Source organism: Hyperoodon ampullatus, assembly GCF_949752795.1.
Source record: "Hyperoodon ampullatus genome assembly, chromosome: X".
NCBI lineage: Eukaryota > Metazoa > Chordata > Mammalia > Artiodactyla > Ziphiidae > Hyperoodon > Hyperoodon ampullatus.
This window is the reverse complement of record NC_136913.1, coordinates 86,742,932-86,766,858: the sequence shown is the minus strand read 5'-3', so window position 1 is coordinate 86,766,858 and position 23,927 is coordinate 86,742,932. Positions and strand designations below refer to the sequence as shown.

General features: G+C 39.9%; 1 protein-coding gene across 3 annotated transcripts in view; it reads left to right on the top strand.

The window, feature by feature from the left end:
* PCDH19 (protocadherin 19) overlaps nt 1-23,927 on the top strand; it is a gene marked incomplete at both ends in the record, with an annotated part of 106,456 nt that overhangs the window by 34,005 nt on the left and 48,524 nt on the right. For all 3 annotated transcript variants that reach the window (XM_079727945.1, XM_079727944.1, XM_079727943.1), the window contains one exon: nt 23,569-23,627. In XM_079727945.1, the coding sequence (XP_079584071.1) occupies nt 23,569-23,627 (59 nt within the window). The remainder of the gene's footprint in view (nt 1-23,568; nt 23,628-23,927) is intronic.

Sequence of the window (23,927 nt, the reverse complement as noted above, 5' to 3'; positions counted from 1 at the left end):
CAGAGTATGATATCTGTATTTCCTATTCTAATTGTGGAGTGTAAAGACATTTTACTAGTATGGAAAAGTGACAGCGGCATTCAGAACTAATTTTTCAAAGATGTGTTACTTTTCAAACATGTGGACCATAACAGTGTTTCATTAGAATAATAAAACATTGATCTTTCATCTGAAATGCCTTACCTCCTTACTTGACCAAGGTCATCACCAGTTGTCAAGGGGACTTTTCTGAGGTTTGTTCTTACTGCATAGGGCTTGACATGCACCTCTGGACGCAGACTTTATTATCCCTGAACACTGTTCCTGAGCTCCTACTACGTGTAACGCAGCATACCTACCCTCTCAAACCCTCTTACGAGGGTATGTACTTCCATAACTCAACTATTTCATATTTCATCCCCTTTTGAATCCAAGACTGTGACCATCACTTATGGATTATGGCTTCAGAGGAAGAGTCGGTTACCGTGTACCCTGCTATTCTTTGGACAGGTCTTAGTTCATAGTACAGTTACCACTTTCCCCCTGTTGCTCCTTTTTAGCGATAAAGACCATAGAGTCAGTCACTGCCTCAAATTTGGCCACCTCCTTCCACATTAATAGCACAATGGTGAACATTCTGTACATTGCCTGTGACTCACATAATCACCACGCAAAATGCATCATTCATAAATTGTTTAGTGTGACCTTTTGCACAGTAGCACTAATTATTATTATCACAGGAGCCCAGTAAACTAGACTGGTAATTATCAGGGATTTATTTGAATGGACAGCTAAGCTATTCTTGGCAAGTTAGTCAAAGCAGTTGTCATGACAGCCATACAAATATGTCTCCTGAATTGGGTTAATTAGGGTAATTAATAACTGTTATTTGGCCCCCTTTTCCCAAGGTATTGCCTATGCATTATCAAAAGGGGAGAGGTAAAATTTTTAAAAAAGTTTGCTTTCTGGAAGTCAAAATCGATTTCCCCCTGTTTCTTCCATAAAGCTTTCTTCTAAGAAAGCTACTTTTTAAATCAATGAAAACCACCCAGCCTCCAAAGGTGGCTCCCCTAGAGAAACCCTTATTTTAGGGAATCTTCTCCTACTTTTGGAGGTTTCAGAGCCAGCAAGCACAAGCCACACTGGAAAAAAAAGTAGTTAAAAAGAGGAGCTAAATCATCACTTCCCTGAGGCTGCTGCTTTCCTTTTAGTCACCTGTGAGAGCTCCCAAAGGACCGTCCCTCTGACTTCCACTTTTGGCAGAGCCCTGCTTTGTTTTTTTTTTCTCATCTAGAACTTTCTTGCCTTGCTCTCTAGCCTGTCCATTGTATTGGTTTTCTTATTTTTCCCTCACAAGGAAGTTGCCCCTCTGAGGTTTTCCAAGTTTTAATTTTGTTGGAGGCCTTTTTAAAATTTAATGCCTTGGGGACTATCTAACATTGCCTGGTGGTGGTTTTGCTCTTTTTTCAAAGAAAGGAAAAGGGGCTAGCTCTGAAGAGCTTTCTCCTGGAAGAGTAAGGGGAAAAGGTCCAAGTTTCTTCTCTGTGCATCTCAGCATATTAAGTTGTTTTCCTTATTATAGTGCAAAGAAAAGACAAAGGGAGACGTTAAAAATGAAACCAGTTTTCCCCAATGAGATCATCCTTTCAGAGGATACCATTGTTTGCAACAAGAATTCAAGATTTTTTTATAGTGCTTTTGAATAGCAAATCGATTTCCCCCTGTTTTTCCCATAAAACAAGGAGAAGGGATCCAAGGAGGGAAGGGAACTGAGGACATTAATTGGACACTGAATCTCCGTCAGTTCTTGGGCTTGATCCTTTCTTATATTAACTAACGATAGTCACAACAGCCCTTTGAGACTGGAAACAGTATTATCCTATTTCTACAGATGAAGAAACTGAAGTATTTAAAGGTTAAGTAATTTTCCTGAGGTCACATATAAATCAGGACTTGAACCCAAGTCTCTCTGATCCAGAGTTCTTTCTTCCGCAGAAAGCTAGCAGAGTTTTCCAGAAAAGCGAGAGGCTTCTAGTAGTTCTAGTACAACTTCCAGATGCCTCTTTGGCATCTGGAAGTTGCTTCTCTGCCTCTTTGGCAATTGAGACTTCTAGGTCAGGGGGCAGCATTCTGGCTGACCCATAAAATTTGAGTTGGGGGACAATTCTAGGAAAAACTTTTAGTAGAGGGCATTAGGCTAATACTTTAGAAATGACCACAACACTTTCTTCCCATGTCGCAACGGAATCTCATTACCAGGAAAAGACAGTTTCCTTCTCTATTTTATTTACAGCTGCCCTGTTAGGAAAGAAAGGCGTTGTGTTGCCTGAAGTGGCTTGGTGATGCTTGGAAGACATAGGACACATGGGAAATGGAGGTGGGTGGTGTCCTCTAGTAAAACAGGACCATGTTCTGACATCTTAGGAAGCCGAAAACTGACAAAGGGGTCTAGTGTAGGCCCATTTCTCTGGTGTGCCCTTACAAAATTTAGAATGAGTATCACACATTTACTATTAAAATTTTTTTTGTATGTGTAGCCATTTGCCTAGTCCATAAAGAACATTAATTAATTCAACAAGTAGCTATTGAATACCTACTTCACGCAAGGCAGTGTTTTCAGGGTTCCAGGAAGAGCAGTGAACAAAACAGACAAAAATTCCTAACATCATGGAGTTTACATTCTAGTAGGGGGAAAGAGATAATAAACAAAGTAAATAAGTTAAATATATGACATTTTAGAAGATGGGTGTTATGGAGAAAGACAGAAAAGAGGGACTGTGAGTATTGGAGAAATTTTGCAAATTTAAATAGGGTGGTTAGGTAAGGCTTCAGTGAAACCTATTTTTATTCCTTTTCACTTCACACACAGACTCTTCTCCAGCCAGGCCCATAGTTCATTCATTCATTAGTACCTACCCTACCTACTACCTTTGTATCCTACATGGGATATGCATTTAAGAACAAAACAGATATTTCTCCTACCCTTAGGGAACCCAGAGTATAGTACAGGAGACAGTAATAAATGGTTATGCAGATAATTACTTGCAATCATGATAAGTGTGATGGAAAGCAGTACAGGGTACTAACATGTACCACACATGGAGGCCAGGACACAGCTACCAACTCTGTGAGGCTAAAGGCCACAGACAAACCACTGAACATTTGGTCTCACTGGATTATAGTAGAAAGGACCATGATGACATGATTACAGAACAGCAAGTCTCGTTTGGTTTTGGTTGTATCTAGGGATCCATGAATTTGTGATTTCAAATGTCTGATTGCCATAATTGCATATAGATACCTTCAGCCTCCATCCTAGCTAATTACTGGCATTTGATTTTAAACACACACACATATATACGACTGTATTTTTCTGGAAAACAAATTAATGACTGTTTGATGTGGCGAATTTGTGGGGCTACTAGAAAAACTAACTTAAAAGGAGGGAACGCTTTAGTGAAGTAATGGCTGACTTTCAGAGCAGAGTACTATTTATTTTTTCTTCTCCTTTCATTGTGCCTGCAAAGATTCAAAACCCCCTAAAATGAAAGATTGTAGGATAAAATGCATCCTTTTTATTTTTAAACCATGGAGAGAAAAGTATTTTCATGAAATATTTTATGCTCCTACGAACCAAGGGCTAATATCCTGGAACTGGTACTTTGGCTCCCTGAAAAGACCAACAAGACAAGCCAATTACGGATTCTGAAACATTTTTATTTTTAGTTCCTTGTAATAGCGATTCATTCTCTGCTATGGTACATTAACTGGGAAACAAGTTGAAATCAGAGTTTGGGCACCTTTAGAATAATTGACTATATTTACCAAATTCTTAATAGTGTAGAAAGGCTAGTGGGTGGAGAATAGAAGAGCAAAAGGAGACGTGAGGGGAATGTGTGTCCAGGAGAGCATGACTTATAATAAAGTTATGACTTTTAAATTGACATCTGTGGAATATAGTTTAGCTAACTTTTTTTCTTTCCATTTATTCTTCAAGTAGACAACAGTTTGGTTATTTATGCTGATTTCTGCCTTTATGTGCTATGTGGTGTTACTTTTATTTTTTAATGTTCCCTGCATTGTTGGTACAATTCTTTTTTTAAAAAATATTTATTTATTTATTTGGCTGCACTGGGTCTTACTTACGGCATGTAGGATCTTCATTGCTGCATGCGGGATCTTCGTTTGAGACATGTGGCATCTTTAGTTGTGGCATGTGGGATCTAGTTTCCTGACCAGGGATTGAACCCAGGTCCCCTGCATTGGGAGAGCAGAGTCTTACCCACTGGACCACCAGGGAAGTCCCCAATTCATTTTTTAAAAACTAAAGCATAGTTGATTTACAATGTTGTGTTAGTTTCAGGTGTACAGCAAAGTGATTCAGTTATACATATATACATATATAATATATATATGTATACTTTTTCAGATTCTTTTCCCTTATAGGTTATTACAAAATATTGAGTATAGTTCCCTGTACTATACAGTAGGTCCTTGTTGGCTATCTAATATTTTATATATAGTAGTGTGTATATGTTAATCCCAAACTCCTAATTTATCCCTTCCCCCTTCCCCTTTGGTAACCATAAGTTTGTTTTCTATGTCTGTGAGTCTGTTTCTCTTTTGTAAATAAGTTGATTTGTATCACATGTTAGATTCCACATATAAGCGATATCATATGATATTTGTCTTTCTCTCTCTGGCTTACTTCACTTAGTATGATAATCTCTATGTCCATGTGGTGTTACTTTGGTGAGCAGGAGTAATTAGCTGTTTACAAGTGAAGAGTGCAAGAGGCAAGGCTATGACATTCTTCTCCATATCGTCAACTCTGGCAGTCTCCAGTTGTCCTCTCTATCTAGGTAACCTATTAGCTGGTAACCCTATTAGCTGGCCTGTTCGCTTTCCTTTTCAGGAGAATTTCTTTTGTTTGGGAGTTCTGTTACTTTCCCTTTTGGTCTACTCTTCAGTGGCTCTGCTTGCCTATCTGGTGGTTTTTTTGAAAGTTGCAACCCAATGTCAATCTGGAGTGGGACTAGTAATGCCAAAATGGAAGGAGTCTTCAGGAAGGATAGAAATGTTATGAGGAGAGCAAGTTGAGGTTAAGTGGATTGCTAACACAGATAGGATCTTAGGCCTCATTAATGAAGTATAGTTTGCCGATTACGGAAAGGATTAACTCCTCTGAACTCTTTGCTGCTCAGATTACATCTGGAGTATTATGTTCAATCCTGCATCGCCTTATTTTAAGTAGGACACTGACAGACTAGAGTAAGCTTCAAAGAAGGTTAAGAAACTGATCAAGGAGACCACGTCATTTGTGGAACAACATATCTATTGCTTCATTATGATGGAGGCAAAAAGTCAGTTGCATGAAGCCAACATTATCATTGGTCTGCACTGGGAAAATGTGTTGAAATGAAGATACTGAAACCAAAATGTCGCAAAAGTGTAAAACATTCTTCTTCCTAATGTTTGAACTTTGAATTAGTTACTTTGAGTAAAAATATATACTGTTTGAACCCAGTACTAGCTAATTGTTCGACCAGCACAACAGCCTTTACATACTCAGCCTGGAAGATCAGTTCTCAGGTATAAGGCTAAAACATTATGGATCCTTGGGTGATCATGAGGATTTCCCTTCCTCTTGTGGAGTGCTATATTTAATCTTCTCATCATTATAAAAACACCACTGCCAGAGGCAAGGTCCTAGAAAGGATGGACTGATTGCTAGTATGCTGTTTTCCATCTTCTTGACATCCTTTGCAGCTTTGTAGTGGTGTGCTTTTAGTGGAGTTAGGAAGGAGTTAGTATCTTGGAATAACCTTGAATGTTGTTTGTTTTCCTCTTAGGAATATTGAGAAGGTGAGCATGTAGTGGGAAATTTTGAGATTTTCTGGTTTATAGGCTCTTTTTCTATAAAAATACTTCTAATCATCATCATCATCATCATCGCAAATGGAAGAAGAAATATTAACTTATGAAAATAAATGTTCAAAAGGCAAATTTTATGAAATGGTTGACCTCCATAGGATCCTCATTATTTTTAGAACACATAGGGAGAGGTCACTCATACCTTTATTTATTAATTGTCTATCTTCTCATGCCTTATTCATTTATTTTTTAAAGCACAGGGGAGAAAACTTGTGAGGGAAGAGATAAAAGTAATATTTTTTTGCACAGAAACACAGCGTGTACATTGTTGGCTTAAGGCCTGTAGTAGACAGAAAGAGTCTGGCTTGAGAGTCATCCAGAGCAGAGACAGTGTTTGTGAACAAGCCAAGATTTCCCTTGTTTCCTCTTGTGACCTTCTCTCACTTTGAGGTACTGGATGGAATCAGGGCTCCAGGGATGGCACTCAGTTACCTGGTGATAGGGAGGAACTAGGGATCCAGCAGTACCTGGAAGGCAAGAGGGTGACCCAAGAGCTTTCAGCTTCTTCTGGAAAAAATGCACATCAGGCAATCAGAAGAGGAAGGGAAAAAGCATAAAATCCACATTCTTAGACTCCATAAAAGGAGAAAAGAAAGTGCTCACTCTGCTCCCCACCAAATGTGCAAGTTTTATGGTAATCTCTTGTAAGGCTGAGAGCAAGTGTGTCAGCCATGCAAGGAAAGTGAAGGTCTCCACCTGCAGGCTGCTATAAGAAAGAGCTCCATCTTCTTTCCTACCTCTGACAAGTGGACTAGGGCACCTTTTAAGAGACTATCCAAGCTAGGGTAGACTTGTTTCGGGACTCATCTTTATGCAAAGGCTGCAAAAAATAATTTGAAGGTCATGAAATCTGACCACTGGTGAAAACCTTTCCTGGCTCAAAAGTAAGTCTCTGTGGTTTAATTATCTACCCCTTCGGACATTGATTTTTTTGAGCACTTGTACTGAATTTAACTTGTCTTTCAAACTTTACAGAAGGGCCAACCCAAATTCAGTTGGATTTGTGGCTGTAGGGAAGTTGCTTACTTTTATTAAGCATGGCTTATGCTCTCTTTCTCTCACACCTGACACTCACACGTGGCTTGCAAAATCAAAATTAGAGCTAGAGAGAAGAAAACTCTTCCCCCCAAATGATTTCCCTAGTTCCATCCCCCACCTTAGATTGCATGTGTCTGAAAGCAGTTCTGATGTCAAGTGTCACCTAGAGGAAACTTCTTCTCTGTTGCTCTCTCCTGTGTGCTCCTACACATATATACCCTTGTCATAGCACTTACAACATGGCATTATAATTCTGTCTTTACTTACATGTCCCCAACACTAGAAATGTGGACTCGTTGAGGGCAGGAGTGGAATCTGATACATCTCCATACACTTAGCATCTACTATGGGGCTGGCACATAGTTTTAATAGTATTTGTTGAATTGAATTAAATTATTTCGGGCCTGAGCTGTGTATTGCTTCCATTTGTTCTAAACAGCAGTCAAGGACAGCCAGGGAGCACGAGGCAAATCTTTTCAATTGTGGGGAAGGCTCTGAATGATCTTTTTGCTTTTCTCTCTATCCCCCCTCCCCCATTACTCCCATCTACCATTTTTCACTGCTGGGTGCTTATAGTTTGTGCAAAGAAAGGTCTTAAACATAGCGCTGGATTTTCTGTGACTTTTATGTCTTTCGACCTGGGGCTGATGGCTTTGTCATTTTACTCAGCCTTTATTTAGTACAGTCAAATCTGATTAATTGAGACTAACTTGAGGAAAGGCCAGTCGGAATTATAGATAGAAAAGAAATGCAATTTTATTACTTTCAAGTTCATAGAGCAATAAGAAGTAGACTAACAAAGCCCTTGCCAGGAAGTTTTGCCAAGTAGAAGTCCTTGGATCTTCTTTAATGAATAAATAAGAATGATGTGCAATTAACATATTTATTGTTTGTAAATTGCTTCTAAAGTGCTTAAAAACAATTTATTCTCTTGAGTAGTTTAAACACTTCCCTTGTAATCTTGTTTACACCATAATTTGCCCAGCAAACGTTTTTAAAAATAGATATAGCAGCCTAGCTCTATCAGAATGATCACCAAATGTGAATTAGTGACATCTGAGCTACAAAGGTATGACTCCAACACGGTGAAGCAAGTAAGCCTGAGAATGATGCTTTGAGGAAGTGAGCAGAGCAGATTCCTCCTTTCCTGCTTAGTTGTTAGTCACAGAGGTAGGACCTCAGCCCTATTCAGAGAAGAGAAAATCTCCCTCACCAGGAAGCAACACTTGCTATCAGTCTAGCCCCCCTCAGTGGTCTAATGCCAGTTTCCACTGAGGCAGTAAAAATGAGCAAATTTACCTTTTCAATAATTTCAGTATGATCAAACAATCCCCAGTGGGCAAAACTAATGGAAGATACTGTATTTTGATTGCAGTTTATCTCTAGCAATTATAGATGAGCAATTGAAGTGGCAATAAAGCAAGTCATTTGCTAGAATGAGGCTGTATTTCACCGAGCTTTATCATTAGACTTTCTTTGGATCACTCAACTAAAGACAGTCTGTTTCCTTGGGTGGATCATACATCCTCTTTCTGCAGTATCCTGAGGAACAATTACTTTTCTTAATGATAGGATATTGACAAAAAATGATTTACAAACATCATTTGCACTAAATTTTACTTTTCCCTCCCTTTAGAAATTTTGTTGATGGAATTTACAGCATTAGGTTTTACTCTTTGGGGACTTCTTAGAAGAAATAACAGGAAGGAGCTGGGCAGGTGGAAAGGGATGAGCCCTGGCCTGGGTACCCGAAGAGATGAGTTCTAAACCTATGTCTGGGTTTCTAATAACCAGCTGTGATGCTTTGAGGGTGGTGGTGAGGTTCCCTGGGCCCATTTCCTTGTCTTAAAAATATTGACTGTGTGTGCGTGTGTGTGTGCATGTGTGTGTGTGAGAGAGAGACAGAGAGAGACAAAGACAGAGAAACAGAGAGACAGCGAGGGAAGAGAGACAGAGAGAGATTAGATACTCTCTAAGATCTTGTGGAGCTTTAATGCTCTCTGAGTATCTGATTCTGTGATGGTCATGAGGCCAAAAGGGAATTTTTCAAAGCCTAGGGCATAGCATGGTCAGACTGCAATAATGATTTCAAGAACCTTTGCAAATGCCCACATTTGGCAGAAAATCAACTGAGGGCTCTATCATGATCTGAAGAAGTAATTAATATTGCATAAAAGGGTGTATTTCTTTGTAATTTATGAAAGATAGAACTCAGAAGAGACTATAGATTGAAAGCAAAAGCAGTGCTGGCCAACTGGGTTTCCATTTCCTACTGTCTATAAAGTTAGACTGGGTGGAAGGTCCCCTGGTCTGGGAAGCAAGAGTCTCAGGTTCTTGCTCTGACTCTGCCAAAAATTGGCTATTGATTTTGGATTCAAAAACTCTCTGGGCCTCATATTTTCCATCTGTTAAGAAGGGAAAATAATACCTTGTCTATGTACTTCTTAAGACTGTTGTGGTTATTGGAAAAGAGCATAGAGCAAGGCTGTGTGAAAAACAGTCACCATACTGAAACAAGGTGCTATTTAAGAAAATAATTTTTTAAATTGGGCCATTGAGAGACACAGCCCTACAGGTGTTTCTCACTGTATTAGATTGTAAAAACTTTCTTTAAATGTGTAGATTGTATCATGTTCATCATGACGTGTATTATACACTGGCATCTTAATGTTAATAAACATACCATTTTAATTTTTTATGTCCACAAGTGATTCTTTGGATGAATGAAAGAGATGGGTTTACAGGGGTGGTTACAGACAGAAGGGTAGTTTTAACTTAAGCCAGTCCTCCCTACAATCTAAATTCTTGAGAGATGTTGAAACAAATACAAGTCTAGGAAGCACAGTAGCCTTTCTTAAAAGAGTTTTGCAAATACTTACATTTCATCTATGGAAGAGACAAATGAGCTCTTCCTATCTGATGGACAGGTCTAACATCAGCTGTTAGCTGACTAGCAAGTAGTGAGTGAGTATCTGCTCTGTGCCAGAAATGGTGACAGGCACTGAAGATACAGACACTAAAGATGTGGTCCTTGCCTTCAAGGAGTTTCCAGTCTCATGGGGCTGACATATAGGTAATAAAATGTGTTACATGATGTGATAGAGGTAAGTCTACTCCTTATATTTCCTTAGTTCACCAAGGGCATCACACTTCATAACTGGAGAGTCCTGAGTCACAGGCCAACAGTCTCTCTAAGGCAGCACTGTTCAATAGAACTTTATGGGATGATGGAAATATTCTATATCTGTGCTGTTTAATAGACGAGCCAGTAGCCACATTTGCCTACTGAGCACTTGAAAGATGGCTCCTGTGATTGAGGAACTAAAAATTTAACTTGAGGGGCTTCCCTGGTGGCACAGTGGTTGGGAGTCTGCCTGCCGATGCAGGGGATGCGGGTTCATGCCCCAGTCCGGGAATATCCCACATGCTGTGGAGTGGCTGGGCCCGTGAGCCATGGCCACTGAGCCTGCGCGTCCGGAGCCTGTGCTCCACAACGGGAGAGGCCACAACAGTGAGAGGCCCGCGTACGGCAAAAAAAAAAAAAAAAAAAAAAAAAATTAACTTGACTTTTGCTAATGTAAATTAAATTACTACATATATCTGTGCTATTGGACATAGTATCTATGCCATTTGACAGCACAGCTCTAAGGAATGGTAGAATGAGCCCACAGTAGGCTCCAGGGTGGTCCTGAGTTGAACTCTCTCATTTCTTTGGAACTTAGAAGGCCCTGGTCAAGCTGCTCCAGCCCTTTAACCATGTTATTCTATCCACACAGTACACTAGGCTTGGAATGGCTCCTTTCCAGCTGACTGCTCTGAATTATGCATGCTAATGTGCTTTACTTAACCCTGGGATGAGGTTTTCTTTCTTCCTTTCTTTCTTTCTTTCTTCCTTCCTTCCTTCCTTCCTTCTTTTTAAAAAGAGATTCCATGACAGTTCAATCATAACAGAGGAAGCAAAGGGGGTGAAGGAAAACTAGTTTATAAAGGATTTTAAAGTGTCTCAAATCTTGCCTTTCACATAATTTCAGATGTTATGAGGTCGTTTCAACTCTCTTTAGATGAGTTGTCTTTCTCTCTCTCTCTCCACACACACACACATACACACACACACTCCAGCTAAGGTGTTGAATCAGCAATTAGAGAAGTTGGGTCCATGTATATATATTTTATCTCTCATGCCAGAAAACAAGACTGTTCACTGCATTATTTCTTTTTCTGATAGTACAGATAGGGGGAGAATAAGATAAAATATCCTAGTAGGAAACCTCAGAAAAAAACTATTCATGATGTTGAATGGAAATTTATTTGCAAATAGAAATGAGTATTCAAGAGAAATCAAGTTTATAACCTGATAATCAGATGACCTGTCATTTGTCTGGCAGTTCACTTTTAGAAAGCACCTGCACATTTATTATTTTATTTGATCCTAATAACAACTCTGTAAGATAGTTAGGGCAGGTGCTATTTCCATTTTATAGATTAGGAAATTGCAGGTCAGAGAGGTTCAGTGATTTCTGCAAGGTCACACAGCTATTTTTACCTTGAAGGCTCTGTATTTGGAGGGTTTCTAGGACTTTTCTTTGAATAGTCTGTGTTATTTTCTAAGCTTAAAAAAACCTGCAGAAACAATCACCAGGGTGACTTATGGCCCTAACTGAAGTTGTGTCGACCAGGAACAAGCATTTTTTAATATGGAGACACAAAAACACAACCCTCTTTCCCTCACAAAAATTATATGTAATCTGCGTGTACCTGTGTGTGTTTTATGAATGAAGATATGACTGCCCACACCTGTTTGTACTGGTTGAACCCCAAACAAAATCTTTCTTTGTTATCAAGTAGACAGAAGTATTGGGCAGACCAGGATGAGGAGTGAGTGTGCTAGAAATGGAGAAAGAGCTGAGAAAACCATAATTCAAAAAGAGTCATGTACCACAGTGTTCATTGCAGCTCTATTTACAATAGCCAGGACTTGGAAGCAACCTCAGTGTCCACTGACAGATGAATGGATAAAGAAGATGTGGCATATATATACAGTGGAATATTACTCAGCCATAAAAAGAAACGAAATTGAGTTATTTGTAGTGAGGTGGATGGACCTAGAGTCTGTCATACAGAGTGAAGTAAGCCAGAAAGAGAAAAACAAATACTCACACATATATATGGAATCTAAAAACAAAAAAGGTCATGAAGAACCTAGGGGCAGGACAGGAGTAAAGACACAGACCTACTAGAGAATGGACTTGAGGACACGGGGAGGGGGAAGGGTAAGCGGGGACAAAGTGAGAGAGTGGTAGTATATATATGGACATATATACACTACCAAGTGTAAAATAGATAGCTAGTGGGAAGCAGCTGCATAGCACAGGGAGATCAGCTCGGTGCCTTGTGACCACCTAGATGGGTCGGATAGGGAGTGTGGGAGGGAGAGGCAAGAGGGAGGAGATATGGGGATATATGTATATGTATAGCTGATTCACTTTGTTATAAAGCAGAAGCTAACACACCATTGTAAAGCAATTATACTCCAATAAAAATGTTAAAAAAAAAGAGAGAAAACAACGCAGCCAAAATAAATAAATAAATAAATAAATAAATTTATTTTAAAAAAAAAAGAGTGTTTGAAAGACTGGCCAGGAGAAAGCTGGGGAGGGAGGACACTAAGAACTGTGTGGAGAAAGCAACATAGAAGTTACTTGTACAAGTTGAGTGGTAGGACTCCCAGGCACAGTACAGTGTTATGTTTCTGACAGCATTAAGTTTTTTTTTTTTTTGGACAGTTAAGTTTGGAATTGTTCCTGGGTTTTGCTGCTGAGAGTCTGATGGGAGAGGAGAGTGAGGTGTTCCCCCTCATTATTTCTTAATCTTCCTGCAGGAGGAAATTGCTCTAGTTATGTTCACTGCCCTTGAACCTGTCATGTTCAAGCAGGCTAGGGTATTTTTTTTCTCCCAAATAGTACATCCAGTCAGCCAGTCTTAATTACTTCCAGTTCATTGCATTTCCAAGAATCCTAATGAGGTGTGGCCTAGTGGTGTGAGCGCAGGACCTGCAGTGGGAAATCTTGAATTCTAGTTGCAGATGTGACACTGCTCCTCTCTTGCAGAGGGCAAGTCTCTTAACCTGTTTTGTCCTGCTGTTAATGGGGTTACTAATATTTAGTTAGCTTATAGTAGCAGGAGAATTAACTAGTTAATGTTGGTTAAGAGGGAAAAAAAGAAAAAAAGGGCAAGTTTTTGTGTATTGTGTTCATTTCCAAATGCTAATTCTTTCAGGATGATATTGACAGGAGGCACCTGCTCTGTTGCACTTATCAAGCACCTCCTGGAAGTCTTGCTGGATGGATGAGAAGCAAAATTCTGTGCCATGACCTCTGTAGAAAATGTAGCTACCTTCAGGCCCTGTTTCTAACCTGGGTGTCTGTTTTCTGCCCATCTAAGAATATTCCTCTATCTTATGGTTTCTCAAAGGTTAAGTACATTTTTTCTCTCTCCTGAAACCCTTTTTAAACTTTCTGAAATTCTTTGTGAAAAAGGTTCCATATACATGCAAGGTGCTTTAGTAATTGTTGTTCTGTTGGTGCGTTGCATAACTACATTACAGATTTCTGATACTCTGACAATTTCAGACTGCTCATAATATTAGCCACTTTTCAAGGTGCAATTATGGATTTACTGTGCATGGTTGCCAGCACTCTTACGTCAGATAGTAGCCTTTTGATTAATCTCTGTTTACAAAATCAGGTCAAATTCCAGCCTACCCTCACCACCCCAACCCTGGCATAAAACGAGAAGGTCTGTTAGGATTTGGAAGGACGGGTAGGGGTTTTGAAAGGATGAATAAACATTTCCATTACTTCCTTGAATCAGTCCTCTTCCTATTGCTTCTCATTGATGCTTCATGAGGTGATGCCGAAGTGTAAGCTCTGTCTTGTCTCCAACACTGATTTGCTGCAATGCTCGTTTTAAGTCACTAGAAATTGGAGGTTACTATGGATTTCCTACAGTGCCTAATAATTTCAACAAACCAAATGCCCTTTATTTAAACTCCAGTCATAATTAGAGGGTTGCCAATGTTAAGCAACCGATGGAGTCTGATTTTGAGAAATGTTTATTGTGCCTCATTAAATTTGAAATTAGTACTTAAGATCAGAAATAAATAATCTGTTTATATTTTGGTAGTGGATGCTGTGTGTGCACACCCTTTCCTCTATGCATCCCAGTGAACTGAGACACCCCTGTGTTTGCCGTGGTGGTAATCAAAATAGCTACACCAAAAGAGAACTATGGAGGCTTTCACTGATGACAAACAAGAAAATGATCTATTGAGTTGCATCTAATTAGAAAACATTAATATTAGAAGCTAACACATTCACTATTTCTAAGATGGTATATAACTTGGTTGTTTTTTGTCAGCATGATCACATATTACTGGCTTGAGCAACAAGCCGGTACAAGGGAAATTAATTTAGAATGGTATGCCAAAGGCTGTTACTCCTTCACTCTTAAATAAGCTTGTGGAGACAACTGGGTTTTAAGTGATGTATAATATAAATAATGAGATTGGGGCTGGAACTGGATTTGGGGGTGTTGTTTTGGCCCACAGGCACAGGGCCACCCACTGCTTTCCCTCCAAATATTCTGAAAGTTTTTCAGTTGGCAAGGCTTGCTCAATAGAAATTGTACTCTGCAGGCAGTCAAGGCTCTGTAGCTGCTAAGTAGTAGAGAATTGAGACCAATGAAATAGAATTTAGCAGAAATGGACCAGCTCAGTGTGCTGGACCTTCTCTAAGCCAGGAGGGCTCAAAGATAGGCTGGATTCAGGAGAGCTCATACTGTGGATCCGTGGGCCATTGCTTGTGGGACGTCTTATATTGGTTTCTTACTGTCAGTTAGACCAGCTTTACCAAATCATAGCTTCTGAAGTTGAAGCTACCCCTTAAGTCATCACTAGTCATCTTAGGTCACCTTGTAAAGATGGTTTGTAAATGCCTCTAAAGGACAATTGAAATGGTCACCAAGGTTGCAGGGAAGAAAGTAGCTCATTCCTGGATCCTTCGGGCTGTGTGACTGGGTCCTCCATCTAGGTCTGGAGAACTATCTCCAGTTAGTGTGTGCCAAATTTTTCTTTTGTCTATCTGCTACACTATACTCTCCTGACCCACTCACTGAAAATAGCCAAAAAAGTCATTCAGAGAAAAATAGGTATAAAGCCGGCTAATCACTTCCCTGATGTTTCCGTCTTGTGTTTGCTTTCCATCTCAGTAGTAGGTAATGCCAAGAAGAGTGTTCCTGGGGATTTTTCTTGTTTTTGTGACTTGTTGTACTGACAGAGTAGTCACAGTTAAATACTGAATCAGTATTTAACGTGGCTGTAGCACTTAACCTGTGTGTTTGTTTTCTTGGCTGTTTAAGGGAGAGAGTAACAATTGGCACCTGCTTGTAAATTACTTTAATATTTGGGGATGAAAGGCACTCTGAGCCTGCAAAATAGCTTTAATGTGTTGTAGTTACATATTTGGGGATGGTGATTGGACTTCAGGGTTTGCTCCATTGGTGAATGTGGTTGATAGCTATTTACTTCTCAGGTTGAATTTTGTTTATGTGGGATGAGATAGTATGACTCATGTGATTGGGTTAGTCATTTTATTTAAACTACTTGTATCCACACCCAAGTCTTGTTGATTTTGCATTCCTGTGTAGAATAGGCATTAACTGGTTCCTCAGAGCTTTTTATAAGCAGATATTATTTTAAAGTGCACTGTGCCCCACAGAGGACTTAGAAAAGGGTCCCAGAGCCTTATTCAGAAACCTGTTTTTATCTATATAATGGGATGGTGCTTAGCCTGGTCATTCAGTAGGCTCTTTGCCTCTCAATTGCATGGATTCCTGAAGAAAGCTGCTAGGTTTCTCAAGGAGGCCTTTGTAGTAAAATTTGCACTAGGTTGCTCTTCTAAAGTCACAACTTTGACCCAATAAAAGATGAGGGTGGGGAAAAGTGATTTCCCTAAGCTGCCTTTGTCACCTCTAGGTAGTCTGACCACATCAATGATGCCAGTGGAATTTTAGCAGTGATGACAAAAGGCCAACAAGAGGGGAACTCTTTCAACTTGACTTGGATGTTAACTAAATGGGCTGTGTTTCCCACTGATAGCCCTGTCCTAAAAGCCATTGGAATCCTAGAGTTCCCTTCCACATGCAGAAAAGTAGCTGCCACGCTGTCAATCTGCAGAAATTTTATCTACCCCTTGTTTGGAAACAGTATCATGTGTCACTACTGCCATTCCCAGAGATATGATGGATGATGGGAAGGAAGCACCTAACTGTGGCATCTTATCCTTGGCAGTTATATCCAGACTACTGTGTATTTATAAGGTCATAGTTGGGAGTGAGGACAGAGAACAAACTGTAACTACGGAAGACAGTGGGCAGAATAGATACTTTCTGAAGAAACAAGACCACCTTGGCCTAATAGAATTGGTCACCTGCTTTAACTGCAATAAGAAGCTTCATTCTAAACCTCTTCCATTTCTTCTCTGGTCTTTCATTGATGGGTTCATTACATGAGTACTTGCTAAGTGTCCAGCATTGTGGCAGTGACACTTCAAATGAAAGCTTCCAATCCAGTTGGAGGATGAACTGACATGCTACACACTGAAGTAATCATAGAACCTGAGGAAATGCATAACTACATCACACAGTCTGTACACTAAGTGCTGAGAACATGCTAAGCTATGTGGGATGATCAGGGATGTAGACATATTAGAAATGAAAGAAATGAGACATGAGGGAAGTAGAGGACTTGTGTTGGATAACTGCTTAGCTAAAGATTTAATTTAGATTTAGTGCTAAATGTAACAGGGAACCTCTGAAAGGGTTCTTTGAGGCCTTGAAAAGAGAAGTGCTGTGATGAAAATAGTGGGCGAGGAAGATTATCCACATAACGTTTTGCAAAATGGGCTAGAGGAAAAGGCAAATGGAACTGAAGAAGTAGTGTCACAAGGTGATGAAAGCTGTTGAAGTAGAGCCAAAAGGACATACACACATGCTATTTCTAAGAACTTCGTAAGGTTTATAACTCATTTGATAGGAGAGGGCTGTGGTTTGTATTTGTGATATGGGTTTGTACATGTAACAAATATAAAGGCCAAATCCTCCTATGTGCATCACCTACTACCATCAAGCCATTAGGATGCTACTTAGTTCCGTAAAGTTGCAGTGTAATTCTCAAAGTTGCACTCCATAGCCCGTGTACAAGTATATGCATGTGTCTGCAGGTGTATGTGCCTCTGTGTCTGTGTGTTTCATGTTTTTCTGAATGGCTGACATTTTAACCATCCCCAGCAAGAGGTCTATCAATTTGTGACCTCCTTACTGGTACAGTCTATATCTTTTTTTTCATCCTCAGGGTTTGGTGCATGTGTTTTGAATGGATGAATGAATATATGAATCAGTGCATGAACAAGATCCATTTTGTTTTAGAATCCTACAATTTGAGGGGGCTTGAAGGGAACATTGGCATAATTTGGGTTATTCTCTTCATTTCCTAGATAGAAAAATTAAGGCTTCCAGAGGGATCAAGTGATTTATTCAAGGCCATCAATGAGTCAGTGACAAACATGAGGAGGGAATTCAGGTCACCTCACTACACCACCTTGCTTACTGTAGTCAAACTGCGTGTGTGTGTGCACATGTGTGTGCACATGTGTGTGCATGAGAATTAGTGCTGGTGTGTACATAGGCATGGCTAGTGGAAGTTTATTTAGCTTGTTTTCCAGTTCAGGGTAAATATGAGCTTTCTAGTGATGGCAGCTCTGGGGATGGTGCCTTTTATTCCATCTTTACTAATTCCTCCTCCAGCTTTTGTTGTCTGGATGGATGTCCTTGAATATACATTCTAACTGGAGGCATGTTGGCTTTGTTTTTATATAGAATTTACATTTTAATTTTTATGTGTTGAGGATAGTAAGGAGGAAAAAGCCATTTGTCGATTCATTTTCTAAAAACGCCTTTGTGAGGAGATGCCATTTGAACATCTAAAGCAGCAATCACTTTTAAAAAAAGGTTATGCATCTTATCATTATTGATCAAGAACCAGCATTTAAAAATCATTTTGCTGTGCCTCTGATTTAGGATTCCAGTTTTCCTATTTGTATTGATAAGATGACTGAGTGAAAAATTAAAAAAAATAGTTAGCAGATCGCAGTTATAATGCTTTTCAGTTTGATGGGACTTTTAAAGTGTAATTTAAAATGGCTGTTCATTTTCAAATGAAAGCCTTAAGGTTTGATGAATTTCTGTTTTCATCTCAGCATCTGTAACCTTTTTTAACTTTGTAGCATGACCTGGGGATTTGTGCCGCTGGGCAAATATTCTAGTCCTGGATATCTGCATTTATTGGGCTTGTTTCTCCTTAGGGCTGAAGTCTCTCCTGGTGATAAATGTGGTGCTGAGAGAGTCGCAGTCACTCTTCCAGAGACTAGGGCACAAGTCAGTCAACTGTGAAAGTAATGCAAAATGACAATTAAAGTAGGGCATTCTGGTACCTTGGGGGCCTGACAAAGTGGAAGTATTTGACTTCAGATGTGCCAGACTCATTAACATAATAACATACTACCCACCCCAAAGTCTCTCTAGAAACCTCCCATATCCAGAAAGGAGCTGCAAGTAGAAAGTAGTTAGCAAAGAAGGCTCCTGAGCAGGTAAAAAAACAAACAACAACAAAACCCAAAACATTACACAGAAGTCCCTACAGTAAAGATCACGTCATTTCCCTCTCAGAAAAACATCTCAGCTCTCTACCCAGAACTTAACTCTCATTTTCTAGACTGTTCTAACAAATATAATTATATAGTTTCCAAGACAGCAGAGTGGAAATATCAAACTTGAAACAGAAGAGGAGCTGCTTTTGATATACTAATAGTACTGAGAAGTAACAATACTGAGTGTTTTATAGCAAGTTGGTGGGAGACATATGTTAAAAATTAAAGGCAAGAACTCAAAAAACACAGTGCTTTGGGGTCAGTGAGTGTACAGGCAAAAAAACCTGCACGGCACAGTGATTTATGTTTAGAAAGGTTCTTCTAAGGAACCAATAAGGAACTGTGTGATAACTTTCAAAAAGAAGGCAGAATGGGTAGGATTTTAAATCAAAGTTTTAGTCCTTAGAGGAGAAAGCACTAAGCTATCTAAAAAACTCTGCTATCCAGAAGTATTTATTCTTTAGGTTTTCAGAAAATCAAGATTTTATTAAACCTAAACAAAGTGAGATGTCTGCTCTCAGTGAATCCTAGGATAAGGAATTCTAATTAGAGAAGGGATTTGGGAGAAATATATTAAATGATAGGAAAGTGACTCTTATTTACCACTGAGACAGAAAATAAAAGTTTGCTCTAGACCCATTTTTTTTTCTAATGTCAAAATTTAGGTTTTTCAGAAACAAATATTCTTGTCTCTTTGTTGTGTTCCTGTGTTAACTTGGCTGTCTCATTAGAGATGGGGACATTTCCTAGTGAAATTAATGTGACATTTAGAGAAAATTTCCCCTCTCAAATGTTTCATGTTATTTGCCATTTAGAATACTTAGAGAGGGGATTGGAATAATGTCAAGCAAATTTTGATTAAATAAGGCTAACCAGGAGCCAATACATTCATGCAAAAAAGAAAAGCTCTTCTATTATTTCTTAAAAAGTGTATTTCTGTTGTCATTCTTTATCTTCTGTTGAGATCACCTTGGCAGATAATCTGACAAAAGAGATCCATCTTCTAAACAGCTGGGCTTGCCTTAGAAAACACAGCACATCAGGTCAAAGCCTGTGGCCTGTCTTTTGCTCAGGAGAGTTCTCCACTCTGGATGTCTGTTAGAATTACCTGGGAAGCTTTAAAAAAAAATACCGGGCTTCCCTGGTGGCACAGTGGTTGAGAGTCCGCTTGCCAATGCAGGGGACGCGGGTTCGTGCCCCGGTCTGGGAAGATCCCACATGCCACAGAGTGGCTAGGTCCGTGAGCCATGGCCGCGGAGCCTGCACGTCCGGAGCCTGTGCTCCGCAATGGGAGAGGCCACAACAGTGAGAGGCCCGCATACCGCAAAACAAAACAAAACAAAACAAAAAAACAAAAAAAACCCCACCAATGCCTGGGCCCCATTCCATGCCAATTACCTCAGAATCTCTTGGAGTGGGACCTTCACAACAGTATTAAAAAAAAAATTCCCTAGTTGATTCTAATGTGCAGTTAGGGCTGAGAATCACCGGCTTAAGGCATGCAAACTATTCATTAAGAAAAGATTATTTCCTTCTTCAGGGTGGTCTGAGTCTCATTGTTTGCTCTACCTGAAGTGTGAAAAAAATTGACTCTTTCAATGCACAGGAGTTGGGTTTGAGCACACGCCTTGAATCAGTACGAGCAAGAACACTTGATGTTAGTATACCCTGACCCATAAAAGGCCATCTATGGCCAGTTAGCTCAGTTGTTTGGATTATAGTTCTAATGAGGCCAGAATAGTGTATCCTACCCAATTAGAATAATTCTGTTGCATACCTTGTTTCCATAACGCTAACCAAGCTGCCTCACAAAGAAACCTGATACTGATTAAAGAGGCAAAAGACAATGGATGACTCAGCATAGTTCCATCCATTATGGGAAAATCAGTTCTAGTAACCTGCCTCATGAACAGTACTTCTAATTGCATGAGGATGCAGCATGGGCCATGTGTCCATTATGGTTGGTGCTGGTTTGGGGAATGGAATATTCACATTTGAAGGCCAGGACCCACGAGAATGGGAGGAGGGTTTACTCTTTTAGACTAAGAAAAAGGAGAAAGATAGGAAGGTGATAAGCTTCAATGATACTCTCCTACCTACAGTGGCAGATCATGGCTGGCTTTTCTGCCCAGGTTAACCCACCTGTATATCACAGCAAGGGAAAGAGAATTGTTAAGGTTTCCATAACCAAGCCTTTTAGACCTGTGTCCTCTTTTAACTCAGTGCCTGTGAGTGGGAATCCTCAAGGTGAGATATATTATTCCATTAGGACCAAGAAGTAGTACAGTCACCAAGGATAAATTTGTATGGTTTTGCTTATTTGCCCAAACAGAGCTCTGGCACCATGCCTGGAGGTCACATCTCCACAGGGCTCCATATTTGATGCACAGTGCACACAGATTGGACACCCTCATATGCAAGTCTATGTAAAATATTCTACTTGAAAACTGGCTTCTTTAACATGACAATATCTTGGGATGTTGCTCATGCTTTCCCTGCAAAACCAGTGTCCTCTTTTCTTTTACATCTGTTTCTCTATCTATTAACTTTCTTGAAAAAATGATTTAGGAAGTTTGGAGGCTGAGATGGAATGTATGCATGTTACTCTTTTATTGCCCGAATGTGGTCAAATCCCTGCTCCTACTCTGGTATCCAGTTTCTGTAGAAAGCAGAGGATAAGGGTTTCCATGATTCCCACCATGAGTCATGATAAATGCACTTGAAATTCCCCTTTGGATTTGTGTTCTATTATGCCTATTTTATAGAGGAGGAAAATGAGACATGTAGAAATTAAGTAATTTGTCCCGGGTTGTACAAACTAATAATTAAACTCCTGAGTGCTTAATCAATTCCCTGTTTTATTTGGATAGAATGCTTTTGGGGTGGTGGTTAGGAGATTTCCACTTATTAAATTATATATCGTACTGAATATCATAGAAGAGCACATTTACCCAACACCATTTTTGCATTTTATGTTGGTATAAAAATCAGTTCAAGAAGTGTTTGTTGGTTGACTGACTGATAGACAACCTCTTCCAGCATTGTATTCCCCATGCACCTTCAAGTTTGCTTCCTCCTTCTGTAATTATGTTTGCAACAATTTCAGCCTCCATTTTCTTATGAACAAATTAGAAATGAACTGACCCTTTTGATTTTCACTCTCCCAATCCATTCCTTCCAACAGCACAAAAACTTACTTGTGGTTTTCATTAAAGGGGATTTTATCCTCTATATAAAAGCAGTGTGGGTGGATATTATACAGCTCATCTTCAAATAAGGGGCATGTGGAGGGCATGGGCATGCCTGAGTAAGTACAGGGCAGTGATGGGATTTAGTTTTCTTCTCCATATATTCTTCCTTCTTTCTCTCACCTACTCCCCACCCCCATCCCCACTTACTCTAGATACTTAGGGTCCCTATCATGACTACTGGCTGTTTGGTGCTCATGTGGTAGTTAGATCTGCTATCACCTGTCCTGTTTTCCCCTCTACGAAATTCTGAGCTCCTTGAAACATAAAGCTGCACCTAAGAGCCTAGCGCAGCTAATGTGCGGCACGTAGTCATCGGAAAGGAATGTACTATTTTGTTAGCTCGACAGCTATTGTGTTTCCTTTCCCAGGCACTTTCAGTTGAAGTGATTTCAGAAGGCCCTAAGGAATGGTGAGAATGGTGAGAATTTCTGGTAGACTGGCAGGAGAGCGGAGGAGATGTGTTTGGGCATTTTTCAGTTTATACAATGGTTCAAGGAGAGTAGTACTTTAGTGTTGGAGGTAAGATCCACTTTACTGGACTTTCAATTACTTCAGTGTTGACTTTTCCGTGTTCCGCCTTCTAAGGCTGCCCCCCTTCAATCCACCCCCAACCTCTGGATGCTCATCAGCTGTTAGCCCATCTCTTTCATCTGGCAGGTATTCTGCCTTTGCTTTTGTAAAACCATTGCTCAGGCAGTCTGCTGTAACCAGATTAGACAGTGGTGTTTTAATGATAGGAACTTGCTATGATAGGTTTGCTTGCAAACTTCATGTTTCACATGAAAGGCTTTGGCACCCCCTGTGGACTGCCCTTCATCCCGTTTTAGGCATAATACTTGTTTGCCTTTATGTCTGTGATAAAACGAAGGCCTTCCCGTATAACCAGTGCTGAGCAAAATGTCTTAAAACAAAGGCAAGTGCAGTTTAAATCCACAGTGATTACCTTGCTTGCATTTCCATATCTATGGAATACATATTTTAACATGTTAATTATCTACTACTAATAAAAATACCTTTGAACTTCCAGTCAATTTGATGGGCACAGAATTGTGTCCACTGGGGAACGGGAAGCAATTAGTTTCTGTAAAGACTTTGGGTCATGCTGTATCTTCCCTAAGTGGTTGCATGGTCGGTAGCCAGGCATATTCTAGGGGATGTTTGTGTCAAGTTCATCTTCATCTGCCTGGGAGAGCTGCCGCAACAGAGCCCCCAGGGCCCCAAGGAGGTGGCAGGCATTCGTCAGGCTGTTGCACCACTATGGCCTTGGTTTCTGATTCATTCATTGCCTCTTGCCCAGTAGAAAAATTCCTCCTAAATAAGAGAGGGACTTCCCTGGTGGCGCAGTGGTTGAGAGTCCGCCTGCCGATGCAGGGGACACGGGTTCGTGCCCCGGTCTGGGAGGATCCCACATGCCGCGGAGCGCCTTGGCCCATGAGCCATGGCCATTGGGCCTGCGTGTCCGGAGCCTGTGCTCCGCAACAGGAGAGGCCACAGCAGTGAGAGGCCCACATACCGCAAAAAAAAAAAAAAAAAAAAAAGAGAGTTTAGCTCTTTTCATGAATCATCTCTGTAACCTTTTTAATCTTTTTTTCCCCCCACTGCAGACTGAAAACTATTCTTTTGACTCTAACTACGTGAACAGCCGAGCCCATTTAATCAAAAGGTATGTTGGTTTGCTTGCCTATTTCTACAACTAAGCTTGATTTAATATAAAAAGCAGAAAGATTAAATATTTTTAATGGTGCTGTTTTCAGATTTTGAAATGAAAATGCCTATCTGTTTATTGTAGAAAATTAGGAATATTCAGAAAAGCATTAAAAAAGACTAAGTAAAAATCACTGGTAATTCCGCCACCTAGAATCACTGTTGACATTTTATCATGTTTCTTTACATAACTGTATACAGAAATAATTAACAAAATAAAATTGGGGTCATATTAAAATACAGTTTTATGTGATGATTA